The sequence below is a fragment of the Parasteatoda tepidariorum genome, chromosome 6 (assembly GCF_982258835.1).
Source record: "Parasteatoda tepidariorum strain Cologne lab strain chromosome 6, Ptep-v5.0, whole genome shotgun sequence".
Lineage (NCBI taxonomy): Eukaryota > Metazoa > Arthropoda > Arachnida > Araneae > Theridiidae > Parasteatoda > Parasteatoda tepidariorum.
The window spans coordinates 71,960,591-71,974,063 of NC_141760.1; the positions used below are offsets into that span (position 1 = coordinate 71,960,591).

Here is a 13,473-nt window from a genome sequence, read left to right on the forward strand (position 1 = left end):
GTAGATTAAATGAAGCTATTGATTTTAAAAACTTATTTATACACGCCACTGTTGATTGATATTCTCATTACGTATTGATCATCAAGTTATTTTTTATGATTAACGTGCATTCAACGTATGTTTTCTTCATAATTCGTTTGCTGATAAAAAATATTTATCATTTTCTCAGAGTCGAAATTTTAACAGATGTAAATATTAGCAATTAAATGTTAATGCGCAAGATTTCAACAGTTTTTTTTTTTAATTCTATAAGAAAATCTAGCTGATAAATTAATATGTTACTCAATTCTATACTTAACGAATTCTGTCTACCTAGGTGGAAACTTTAGTGGGCATAATAAATTCATTTAGTTTATAACTTGTTTTTTTTAACTGTCAGCCCTTCATGTCTTTTGTCACACAGATGACTATCAAATTAGTCTTAACTGATTATTCGTAAATCGAAAATGTTATTTCTGGTTTGAAAAACAGTGAAATAGAAATAAAGTTAAGAATACTCAATTTTAAAGTATGAAAATAAATTTCGAATACAGCTACTATATATAAATTTAACTACTTATGATGTGCGCTCCCATTACCTCTCAAACACTTATAAAATATACAGGATTTTCCAATATATGCTGAAATGGTTAAATATTATTTAAAACTAGCCGCAAAGGCGGCCAGCTGTCCGCCACGCTAAAGGTTTCCACAAATAAAGTTTTTTAAAACATAGCAGGAAGTCTGAAGATTAGTGGACAATTAAAGTGTTTCTGTCCTGCAATTTTGTCTTCATATCCAGTTCTGCTGCAGATGTGTTATAGCTCTTGAGGATGTTTGAAGATGTAACTTTGCTATGGTAACCTAACCTATAATATAACTATCAGGTGGAGACTTGTTTTTTTTTTCTTAAAAAAAGGCCTCAGAAATTGTAAAAGCATACAAAAGTTGCTTTAAATACATGAAAAGAACACGAAAACGAATTAATTTTTTATGGTATCTATTTCTCTATAATTTTTTTATGGTATCAATTTCTATTTCTATATCGCTACAAAAATTAACGTCGGGTAGACTATATTTGAGGGTGCCCCTTGATTCTCGCCAAGTTGTGATCGCCAAGCTGGGCGATGTTGAAACCCAATCGTGATTCTCAACGGTTTAGATTTTAGCGTTATTAATGTTCAACGGTATACGTAATTTCAGAGGTCCATTAGTTCTTCGTTAGATACCGGCTGGTAAGGTTACTTTTACTTCTGGTCAATAAGATCGAAGGTATGTGGGCAGTCATAAAAAGGGACTTTATAAAAAAATGTCATCACCAGTTCGGTACCACAAACGCCATTTTCGATTCATATTTCGCCGAATTTATGTGACGATGGAGGTACACAGATTCTATTCACGATAAATTTAGACAGTATCTAACTGTTATTAGATAATTCTGTGCACCTAAATCTGAGAATATTCAAGCTTAATGAAGAAGTGAGTTGTTGTTTTTTTCCTTTTCTTTCTGCACCTACTCCATTAATTTTTGCTTCGATTCAAAATCCTTTTTATTGGATTTATTAATTTTGCTTATATTGGGTTCATTGCAAGCTTTATCCGATGTTTTGTTGAAATTTTCCAATGTTTTTTGAAATATCATTATGTTTCGGCCGTTATTTCTGTTACCACGGTGTTCCGCGCAAACAGGAATAGCGCCAAACATAAGTCACCAATTTCGCCAAGGGGCATCCTCAAGTATAATTTTCCCTTATCGTCTTCGCTTAAGAAAAAAAAAAGAGAGTGGAAAGAAGAAGAAAAACTTATTATAACAATTATGAACAGCGATAAATATATCAAAGCGTAGCGTTCTATTTACGTATCTAATATGTTGCCACATTTTTAGTACAAAAGTTAAAGTTTTATCCACTTTGATAAATGTAAACTAATGCGAACCTTACAATTAAATTATTAATTCCTTCGTAAATTATTGGTTTAAGTTGTCGAAAATTAATGTTTCATTTGTAAGGTTCGCATTAGCATACATTTATAAGAGATATGCATTTTTTAATAGTTTTTTGAATATGGCTCTTTGAAGACGAAAAAGCATAGATTTTCTTACAAAATGACTGATAACTAAAAAACTAATCCAAATTTTTGGAAAAGAAAAAAAATACTTTTTCATTATGTCAAAACACAATTATGTGTCGAGTTTCGAGCCTGGGCGAGGCTTCTGGGACGATATATTGTGATTACAGACACACACACACACAGCCGCTTTTATTATTATGTATAGATGTATAGATAGAGAAAACAAAACTTTTGATTTATTCAAAATTGTTTCAAATTGAGATATATCTAAAAATACATGTAATATTGAGAAAATAAAAATAGACTTATTTGATATTTTAAAATTTTTTATCTAATGACAACCAACTTGAATTCCACCTCTTCTACCATCAAACTAGATAGCAACTTTCGGGAGTTGCCTTAGCCTCAGTGCATGATGTGTGTTGGTGAAGTTTGGTCTCATTGGAAAAGTTATTTTTTCAAAATATGAAACAAATTTTTTTAAATTTTCTTAGTGTCGCGTGAATTTCTCGAGGTTTCTATTTTAAACAAGTTCCTCCCCCCCCCATTTAAATTTCGCAATTATAGTTCCTTTGAACCGAAATGCAACAACATGTCTGTCGAATTATACTTCTTCTGGAAAATCCAAATCTGCAATAAAAATATGGCTTTCTATTTAAGATTTTAAAGTAGCAAACCTCTCCCCCTTGGTTGAGAATGGGGAATCGAATTCATTGAGTGGATCGTTTGAATATGTTTCACTCTTGTATTTTGGAATTTTTGATCCAATGCGTATTTTCCAAGGGTGTTCGGATTAAATATCACAAAGGCAAAAGATATCACACAAATGACACGAAAAATTTGATTATGAACACACTCTTTTTAACATGCAAATCTTTAGAAAACAGAATTTCTAATATAAATATTTTTCATGAATGATATCTTATAATTAAAATAAAGAGGAATATCATCTTTAATTTAATTTAATTTTAAAGCAAAATCTTCAAATGAGCAAACACTTATTACGCTAGGGTCGGTTTCAAGTTTAAAAAAAGCAACCGACCCGTTTTGTTTTTTTGAAAGATGCCATATTGCAAAATTAATAATAATCAGCACATGCGATAGTATATCCAAGCGAGATTTTGACCTAGCGAATATTTTGTCCAGGCGATACTTCGGCCGCGAGATTTTGTCCAGGATTTCGACCGCGAGAATTTGTCCGATACTTAGTCCCGGAATTTTTCCTGCTACATTTTCATGCATTTTGGGCAGGGAATATAATCGTGCGTGTTACACATACAACAATTACGATTCATAAACTAAACTTTTGAGTGAAAACTATTTATAGGAAGAATCCAGTTAAAATCACATACTGCTTGGTAATTTTTTTATACTACTTTATTATTTTAAAACTTTCATAGTCTTTTTGGTGTGAACATAGTTTAAAAGTTATATTATTACCTGCACTGCTTTATGAAACCATTTTTCCGCAGAAGTTATATTCTTCTCATCCATTGCTAGCATTCCTAGATTGAAATATACTCTTTCGTTGGCGCTTTTTCGGCGAAGTAAAATGTTAAGCCTAAAAATAAAATATTTGTTTCAAAAAACAAAATTAAGTTTGTAAAATCAATAACTAATTACAAATTTAAGGTGTAAAATACTCGTAATACTAATAAAATACTCGTAATACTAATAAAATACTCGTAATACTAATAAAATACTCGTAATACTAATAATATACTCGTGTAATTTCAATATTAAAATTAAAATACTCAAGGCTTGAAATTTAAGTCATAATTATTTTTTAAAACAAATGAGATTTAAAGGAGCATGCGTATTACTTTCAAGTTTGAAATGATTTCAATACATATATTTGCATATGACTTAAATCTAATTAAGGAAACAAAGTAACAATTTAATATATATAGACGTTAAAAAGAAGTTAAATTTTAAATTGAAATCTCGTGTATTTATTAATTACGCGTTTAAGTTACAATTTTCCGTATTTCAGAAAATTTAATTGTCTTATAGATATTGAAACTGAATTTTCAAAATATGATTATACGGTTATCATGTCTACTTATCTTTCACATTAAATTTTAAGCTAACAAGGCTCTTTGTGTCAATTTTACAAGAGTTTGTTATAAGAATCGGCAATACAAAAAGAATACGTTTTTATTCTTTTTCCTCAATAGTATTAAATATATTGTGTCATTAATCATTGCATAGTTAATTTCCTTGTTTGTAAGTGACTTACTTATAAGCAAGGATCCTTTCCAAATGAAAAATAAAGTCAACATGTTTCATAAACACGATAGCCACCCACGGTCTTCTTGGCTACCACGGTTACACTTGTCTTTTTTTCTCTCTCCTTTTTTGTTGTCAACTGCTTTCCAGTTTCTAATTTTCGTCATTTATGTGTCTTCCAGGGTGCTCAAAAAATTAATATTTTTTCGATTTCCTTTATGAAGCAAATATAAATTAGCATTTTAAGTATTCTTTTCGTTTCAGTTTGTGCTCATTTGTTTCATCGAATTTGTACTGTTTCATCTCACTTTTTATAATAAGTAGACAAGTTTAAAAAAAGTTTTTCACTTACAGTTAATAATAGACTACGCAGAAATAAATTAATAACAAAGACAATAGTAAAATTTTTAGAAGTTTAAAAAGTGGCCGTTTTTCTAGAGTTAATTCTTACTTTATTTTCAAGATGAAAATTAATTTTATTACTTTTTTTTAAACGGAATTTCACAAGAGTATATTAATAAAAGTAATGCTAATGTTTTCAGACTGTTTTCTTAATGATTCAAATTTATATTTCCTGTATTATTTGCTAAGTAATAGGGATGGTTGAGTTTGCTAAGTAATAGAGATCGTTGAGATTAGAGAGTTATCTCATTTGATTCGTAACCTTCCTAATTTATGCATTTATTTTGCTATCTTTATATCTCAAATATTTCTTTTATATAATTTTACTATAACATTTACCAAACATATAAAAACAAGGATTTTCTTAAAAATTTATTCCAATGTTTTTCTGGCCCCTACAAGCCGAAGTTATCACCATTTCACTACCAGATTAAATTTAACGTTAATCAAAATACTGATCTCTTTCCGACAGGCTAGAGTGCTCACATTCAAACTGGAGCTTAGTATATGATATTAATGCAAACTATGGTTATTTCCGAAAATGGCGCAAGCAATATTTGTCTCGATTTTTGTCCACTTTTCTACATAACAAACCAAATACCACAGAACAAAAAGAAAAAATAATAAAATTTTTAAAAAAATTGCGATTGGAATAAGAATATGATAATTTTACCTTTATCAAATCAAAAATGAAAACGCGTAGTGTGTGTAACAGTCGTACGCTGTAAAATATTCCTCATCAAATTACGGTAAATACCATCACTCGAGATGCCGGTACTTTTTACCATAAAATCCTTATTTACCGGAACTGGTAACGGAAAAAAAATCGGTTGTACCATAATTTTTACAGTAATAATTATTAAAATCACTGAATATTAAAATCACAGAATCCCTCTAATAAAATAAATATTACAGCAATCATTAGATACTGTATAGAATTACACGCTAAAAAAGGATTTTGTGATAAAATGAATTTTTCGGCTAATGCACCCTAAGTGCTGGTAATTTATACCTTAGTTTGATCCGTAATTTTTTACTATGGGATAAACTTCTGCAAAACTAAAATAATTTTATCCTTTTTAGTATGCTTTAAAAAAGAAGTACTTTATTTAAATAATTTTATTTATTATATTCTTTAGAATTCATTTAAACCAAATTGAATACTCCCCGATTTTAAAGAAAGTTTTAAGACACTGAGGATCCAACTAAGAACATCATTTTATTACTGCTTTCAATATAAAGAAAAGATTTCGAAAAAAACTTATTTTTGCCGTCTCAAATTGATGAATAACTAAAAAGATCGTCACATCATCTATGTCGAGTTCGTAAATAGAATTGGAAAAACGAATTCAACAAAATAAATTCAAAAATTGGTCTAGGCGTACTTGTCCTACGTTCATTTCATATTGCTATGTTATCAGTTCTTTTATTCTGAATGTGTTTTTTAAGTGCTATAACGAGTAATTGGACACTAGTATTTTGATATTTCATTTTGAACCATGTAGTTGCTAAGCAACGACAGAATAAATATTTCAAGTCGCTCTTTTTACAGAGAAAGAATTTGAAAAAAAAAAATTTTAATAAATATTGAACATGAACTTTTGAATGTATGTAACAACTGTGAAAGTTTTGAAGGAATTCTTAAGAAATGCATAATCATATTTTACTTAAATAGTTTGAAAGAATTTTGCAGAAGTTGAATAATATAAATATTTCATTTGCATAGAAATGCAGATTCGAGAAATTTTTATTAAGCGTAACGATGAAACATAAGAAAAAGACGATGCTTTCGAATTGAAGTCTCTGTTTTTTTATACCTTTAAAATTTGATGTATTTCTGAGAAATAAATAAATAAATTTTTTAGGTAACCATTTTTTTAAAGAATGCTAAAATTTTGAAAAATATAAATAATATTTGTAAACATTTTAGATATTAAAATTGGCATTTGTTTCAGAAAATAAAAAATATAGTTTTAAATGGAAATATTTTGATTATTTTTTATGTGAGGTATTTCCATAAAAATCGCAATCTCGTTTTTTTTTCTCATTAAACAAACGAGTTTTCATTTCATTCAAAAATTTTAAAAAAACAGCGCCTAAGGAGAAAACATTATTCCCAATTTTGTCCATTTTCTGCCCAAGCGATAGCATACGTGTTACGTATTTTGTAATGATGTTAATTAACAATCATTTTCGGTGCTTTTTGTGAATATAGGTTTCTATTAAAAGAGGTCTTAATGTATATCTTGAAATTTCATGTCAATTATGAACACATTATAGCAAATGTTTAAAAACAATAAACGTTATGAGTCGCAAATTAGTATTTAACGATAGAAAACCGCTATAAAAATATGTGACGTCATTTTTGAAAGTGAAATAAGTCCAGTTTTTATTTTTCGGATTTTCGAGGCTTTTATGGGTTAATTTTTGAATAAATTAATATAATTTGGTACAGATTTATCGGTTCCTTGGGTTATTCATCCACTTTTCCTTCGAGGTTAATATCTTCCTTACCTGTACTATGCATGATACTTTATAGCCTTATGAGATCATCGCCAACAAAACCAATTATTTTTATTTTTTGAAATGCCGAATGCTATTTAGGCAAAGTATGAAATTGTCTTCCTGATGAGGCTATTATGTAAATGATGTGCATGTTACTGTGAATGACCGAAATCGGTGGTTGTTGTCTTTCAGCGGTGAATGTTGACAATCAAATTAGTCGCTTTGGTGAATGTCCAAAATATTTATTACATCCGATTTGATATTAATTTATTCGTGGATATAATTACATTTTTTCAATATTTTACTACTTACAGACGATAGATTAGAACAAACATCAGTGTTTGGAGTATTGGGCAAATATATACCGGGCAATGGCACTTGACCTTAAAAAAACGTCAGTGCAGGGTAAAAACATCAGTATACCGGACAAATGTATACCGGGCAGTGGCACTTGACCTTAAAAAAACATCGGTGTAGGGTATACCGGGCAAATGTATACCGGGCAATGGCACTTAACCAGACCTAGCATGACTAGAGCTTTGGTAAGTGTCCGAATCATATACTAGGTCTAGTGCCACTTTTGCTATAGCTTAAATATTTAAAAAAAAATTAAACAAAGCGTTTGAATCAATTTTAAACTGATAACGAAATTATTGCTTTAAAATTAAAAAAATAATAATAAAAACTGCGCCAGATAAGAGTAAATGAAGTAGTTGCTTTATACAGCGCATGTGCGGAAAAAATTTTTAAAAAAATTATCCAGGTGCATCTAAAAGTGGATGAATATCCCAAGACACCAGATTTATCAATATGGTTGATTAATTTTGAAGAAACATCAAAAACTATAATTTAATAAAACATCAAAATGCAACAATGACTATTAAAATCGCAAAAAGAACTACTTTTTAGCTCCAAATGGACTTATTCTACCTCATAATAAAATGAACTTATTCTATCTCTAAAAATAACGCCTCATTTATCGAATCACTACTGAGAAAGGTGAGACTTAAAACTGAAATGGTCATGTGACTGCCGTAGCAAAAAGAGATTGGTTGAAAGGTGATTGTTACAAATTTCAAAAGGAAATTAACAGATTTTATTATTTTTTATCGTACCCTTCTCATTTTTGATTCTGAAAGTTTCGACAGCGTGTTTGTTGGTAGCGTTTTGGTTTTGTCATTTACTTACAATCCCCTTATGTGCATACATATTCTTATTAATTTTTGATAAACATTTTAAAAAATACATGTAAGAGGAGACTATATAAAACTAATATAGACCTTTTCTTTCTTGTATATATGCAAATAAGGAATTAAGTAAACAAATTACGAAGTAGATAAAAAATACTCTTTTATTTTAATTTAGTATTGACAACTACACATCATGTCTTCAACTACATTGCTTACTTAGGAAAAGTCACGAACTTATCTTATTCAATAAAACTTTCTATAAAAAAACAGATTATAGGAACCTTGTTTTACTTGGAACTTTGTTATGGACACATTGAAAAATACCAGAGTGCACGAACTTAGTTTTTATGCAGAAAGAGACATATTGAAGAAAACCAGAATTCACAAATTTTGTTTTTATGTAGAAAGAGATGTATCACACTCATCAAGCATTTGTAAATGAAGATTATTATATGTTTAGCTCAAAAACTTCTGAGTACAAATTTCAAAAATATAGGGTAAACCAACCAGTGAAGGAACACTACCCAGTGAAGGAACATTTCATATATATTGATTAAAAATAAGAATTTGAAAGTTTTTCTTTAGATTGATTGGTAACAACAGCTTACTGCCGAACAATAGGAAGTCATATAGCAATGTTTTGGATTACTTGGTCGAATAGACTTCTCTACTTGTTATTTGAACCTCCAAAACTTTAAAACAATATTATGTAAGTTCTCTTCAATTTTTTTTTTATAATTTGCAATTAGTAACAAATATGTTGACACTGTCATTTAACTAAAATTTTAGAATTTTGAAATTAATATGATTTTTTAAAAGGCAAGCAAAGCGTAAGTGTTCCTCCACTGGTTAGTTTACCTTATATATATTTAAATACTTAAATTCGTAGTATATAAAAAAATAGAACTCACAGTATAGTAAAAAAATATATACCTCTCATAAGCGACTTTTCTTAAATTTCTGATTCCATTTTCTTGTATAAGTATTGCTGAATTTAACAATGCTTGCTGTCAAAAAAAGAGCGCTTTTTAGTAAATTTTTAAAAAATTGTCGCCATAAAATCTGTAGCTTGATGCAATAGCAACTAATTTTAATACTTATATATATTGATATTCTACGTATTTAATATTTAATTATCTTGGAAAAAGTTTCCCATAACACAGATTCACGAAAATGATAATTTTTCTTTTGCTTTTAAAGTTTGATTTAACTTTTTTTTCATTGAAGTTAGTCAATTTCTTTAAGTCTATAACATAGCCTTCCGTTAGCCAAACATGAGCAAGCAGCTAACCCATATATTCAGCGTTCTATGTTTAACCATGCCGAGAGGATGTCTCCAAGATTGATGATTTAAAAAAATCATTAAAAGAAAAATGAGTACCTATAGAGGTTTGCGATTTTCTACTTTCTGCGATAGGTTTGGAAAACTAGAGATTTATTCTGGTCAAATTTTAAAATTAGCTACAAAGTTCATCTATAGATGGTGCTAGCAACTGAGAAGGACTATAAAACAATGTATAATAAATAGCAACAGCCTGTCACAGTCAGAGGATAAAATTAATAGATGACTTGGCAAGTATATCAGATTTGTCTGGTATGCAACAGAAAACGCTGTCATTTAATTTTTATAATTAGCATTATCATCTATATATAACACATAATTTTTATGTCTCCAGACTTCTAAACCCATGACGACCGACAAACCCTTTGATGCAGATGGGATGCCGTTGTTTCTTTTATACATTTTTTTCTCTGACACTTTAATAACAAGCAAAAATATATTTTGATATTTTTTCATTATAAAAAACAATCGAATATTTGTTAAAAAATACTGTCAGATTACCAAAATTATATTTGTGCTAAAATATTAAATCCAAAAAAAAGTAGTTTGAAATTTATTTTATTTGTATTCAAAAATTTATCTATTGATTTTGTAAACTAAAGAAATTTCTATGATGAATAACTGTTTCTCTTAGATCTAAATAACTAAAAATAAGCGCAAGTTCAAAACATTTTTATTTGGAAGTGAGCTGTATTTGGAAGATTATATCTTTAACGCAGAAAAAGACACCAGTGTTTCATGTTGTATTTTATGACCATTAATTATTAAAAATGTTAAATATAATATTTTTCACTTATTTTTTCCAAAATTAACACAAAATTAAAAAAGAATGAAAAATATGTTTAATTAAGATTCTGAGTGAAGTGTTTATAGCGGAATGGCTGCGTATGCAAGTAGAATTTTGGTTAGTTTCCGTTACAACTCCGCAGCTCTCACCCTGATTGTGCTACTGAGACCTAGAAATCAATTATTAAAAACGGTTGTTCTTGCACTAAGCTTACAATTTTTTTTTAACTATTATAAAACTGTAATACCTCATGTTCCGGATTCAATTTCAGTGCTTTATCAAAATAGAAAAGAGCTTGATCCATTTTCTTTTGTTCAAGAAAAACAACACCTAACTAGAGAAACATTTAAGCATGCAGTTTGAGACATAACAGTTAAGCATACATCTACTACAAAGATCACTTAACTTCTAAAAAATTATAAATCGAATTGAAAATATAACCAAATCAATGCATTAGAAAACATCCAGTGGATGTTTTCTGATTCATTGCAATCCATGAATAATAAGTAGATATTTATCTAATAAATTCTAAGAGTAAATTTCAATTTGTTTATTATAATCTTTTATTAAGTGAAATAAATTAAAGTTCTTGGTAATGACTGAAAATTTGCTATGTATAAAGCTTCTGAAGCTATGGATATGAAGATATGGATCAAAATGTGGTGGTGTAGTTAAATTGTGAGATCCCTGTAAGGCTGTATCGTAATATCTTTTTCACTCCGAAAAACTAATATCCATAGTTTTTAGTTTTGTCTTATTTAATTATTTATTTTTTAATTTTATTATTTGTCTCTTCACAAAATTTAGCATCAAAAAAGCAGTTTTCAACGAAAATTTTTCGTTGTTTTTTTTTACCTTAATTTTTGCCGTCAAGCAACTCAGTTCAATTTCTAAAAGTTCTTCCCAAAATTTAGTTACTGAGAGCGTTCTCTTTCAAATGTAGTTTCTTGTGCTTAATTTGAGATTAACTTGTTTTTGCTTGTTTTAATAGATTTTAAAGCATTGAAAATAAAAATATTTCTCGATTAACTTTTCCCGTTTGAGTGCGTTTTAAATTTCTTTAAACAATCTTCGATTAACTTTTGTGACTGATTAAAAGCTCAATTCTGAATTTCAAAATTTAAACTGATTGATATGAATTTGTTATATTAAGAAAAAATTCAAGGAGGTTAGAAAAATCGGTGAAATTCTATTAAAATCTCTAAGCATGACTAAACAATTTCTTAATACGAACAATAATATAAATCCAAAACACATAATATCTTTACATAGTCGTGGGTTAATTCAAATAAAAAAGGAATGTCTCTTAGAAGAAATTTGAGAAGCTCTCGTCTAAAACAGTTTGGGAATTTAATTGTATTTACCACATAAATGGTTGAAGCTTTTCTTGCATATACGGATCCCACGATCCCTATATTTCTTTTAATATTCTAGCAATTATTAATAATCTAGATTTATTTTAACAATTTTTTAACACTGTTTTCTGCTTGATTTTATTAGCATTGAGTGCTCAGCAACGTTTCTTTTTGGCGCTGTAAATCTGCCTCCAAATCTCCAAAGTTGTATTCTACATTTTACCCAATCTTAAATACGATTATTTTATCACCACACAAGTGGTTAAATTATAAATTTTCTTTTGTAAATAAGGATCCCATGACTCCCAGATGATACTCTTTTAATTTACCCAAACTATTTTCTGTTTGATTTCATTTGCATTGAGTATGCGCTAACGTTGCTTTTTGGCGCTGTTTAGCTAACACCAGATCTCCAACATTTAACTATACATTTCACACTATCTTAAATTTGATTATAAAAATTGAAATTTTTATAAGATATACACTCATTTGATTCTTAATCAACAAAGTTGTTACTGAAAGTTGTGTCTTAAATTTATCGGACATAGTCACTGAAGTAAAGTGAGCAAAAAATAAATAAACCATCTCGAATAACCTTTAATCTAATGATCAGATCTTCAATTTCAAGGACTCAATCTTAATGCTGCGAGAAGATGATCTCAAATATGATAATTAATTAGTGAAGACGATATTTTAAGTTACGAAATCAGACACAAAAACTTGCTTTCTCTGAATAAACATACCTTTTTTTCGAGGGATTCGGATTTCTAACTCCCAAAATATAGGGAGTAGCCGCAATCTGGGAAATGTGATCCCAATAGTTTGGTCAGGAGAGCGTTTCAAAGTTTAGATTTCTTAATGTTAATTTTACTTTTTACGTGTTTCCCCATAAGTGATACCCCAATTTTTAAGCGAATAAAAATTTTTTGCATACAATGGTAAAATTCGTTTATCCAAAGATAATTACAGAAAAATATAACTTATAGTAAATTTTTATTATTTTATTTAATAATTTATTAATTTATTGTTTATTTAATAATTTATTAAATTATTATTTTACTTAATAATTTATTAAATTGTTATTTTATTTAATTTATTAAATTATTATTTTATTTCATAATTTATTAAATTATTATTTTATTTATTAAATTATTATTTTATTTAATAATTTATTAAATTGTTATTTTATTTAATAATTTATTAAATTGTTATTTTATTTAATAATTTATTAAATTATTTTTTTATTTAATAATTTTATTTAATAAAAATTTTAATTGAAAGATATACAATTTTTTACATCATTTTAAAGAATGTAATTTTACATGGCAAAATACAAAATTTAAGCGAATCGTTAGAATAGTTTCTGAGAAATCAAATGTTAAAAATACGGCTCAAAAATACGACCAATTTTGTTCAAATTTTGTATTTTGTTACGAAAAATTACATTCTTTAAAGCGATGTAAAAAGTTGCATACCTTAAAATTCAACGATTTTTCGAATATCATTAAATAAAATAATAAGAAAAATATAATGCTTATTTAAAGTAATTTTTTTGCGTGGAATTATCATTGAGCTAACGGATTTTACAATTGCGTGCAAATTCTTTTAAATTCG

At 28.1% G+C, this 13,473-nt stretch overlaps 1 protein-coding gene across 1 annotated transcript in view; it reads right to left on the minus strand.

The window, feature by feature from the left end:
* LOC107447383 (protein O-mannosyl-transferase Tmtc3) overlaps positions 1 to 13,473 on the minus strand; it is a 136,822-nt gene that overhangs the window by 10,267 nt on the left and 113,082 nt on the right. Inside the window, exons 16-18 of the mRNA XM_043039139.3 lie at positions 10,752 to 10,838; positions 9,309 to 9,382; positions 3,490 to 3,610 (exon numbers count right to left, since the gene is read on the minus strand). Of these exons, the coding sequence (XP_042895073.2) occupies positions 3,490 to 3,610; positions 9,309 to 9,382; positions 10,752 to 10,838 (282 nt within the window). The remainder of the gene's footprint in view (positions 1 to 3,489; positions 3,611 to 9,308; positions 9,383 to 10,751; positions 10,839 to 13,473) is intronic.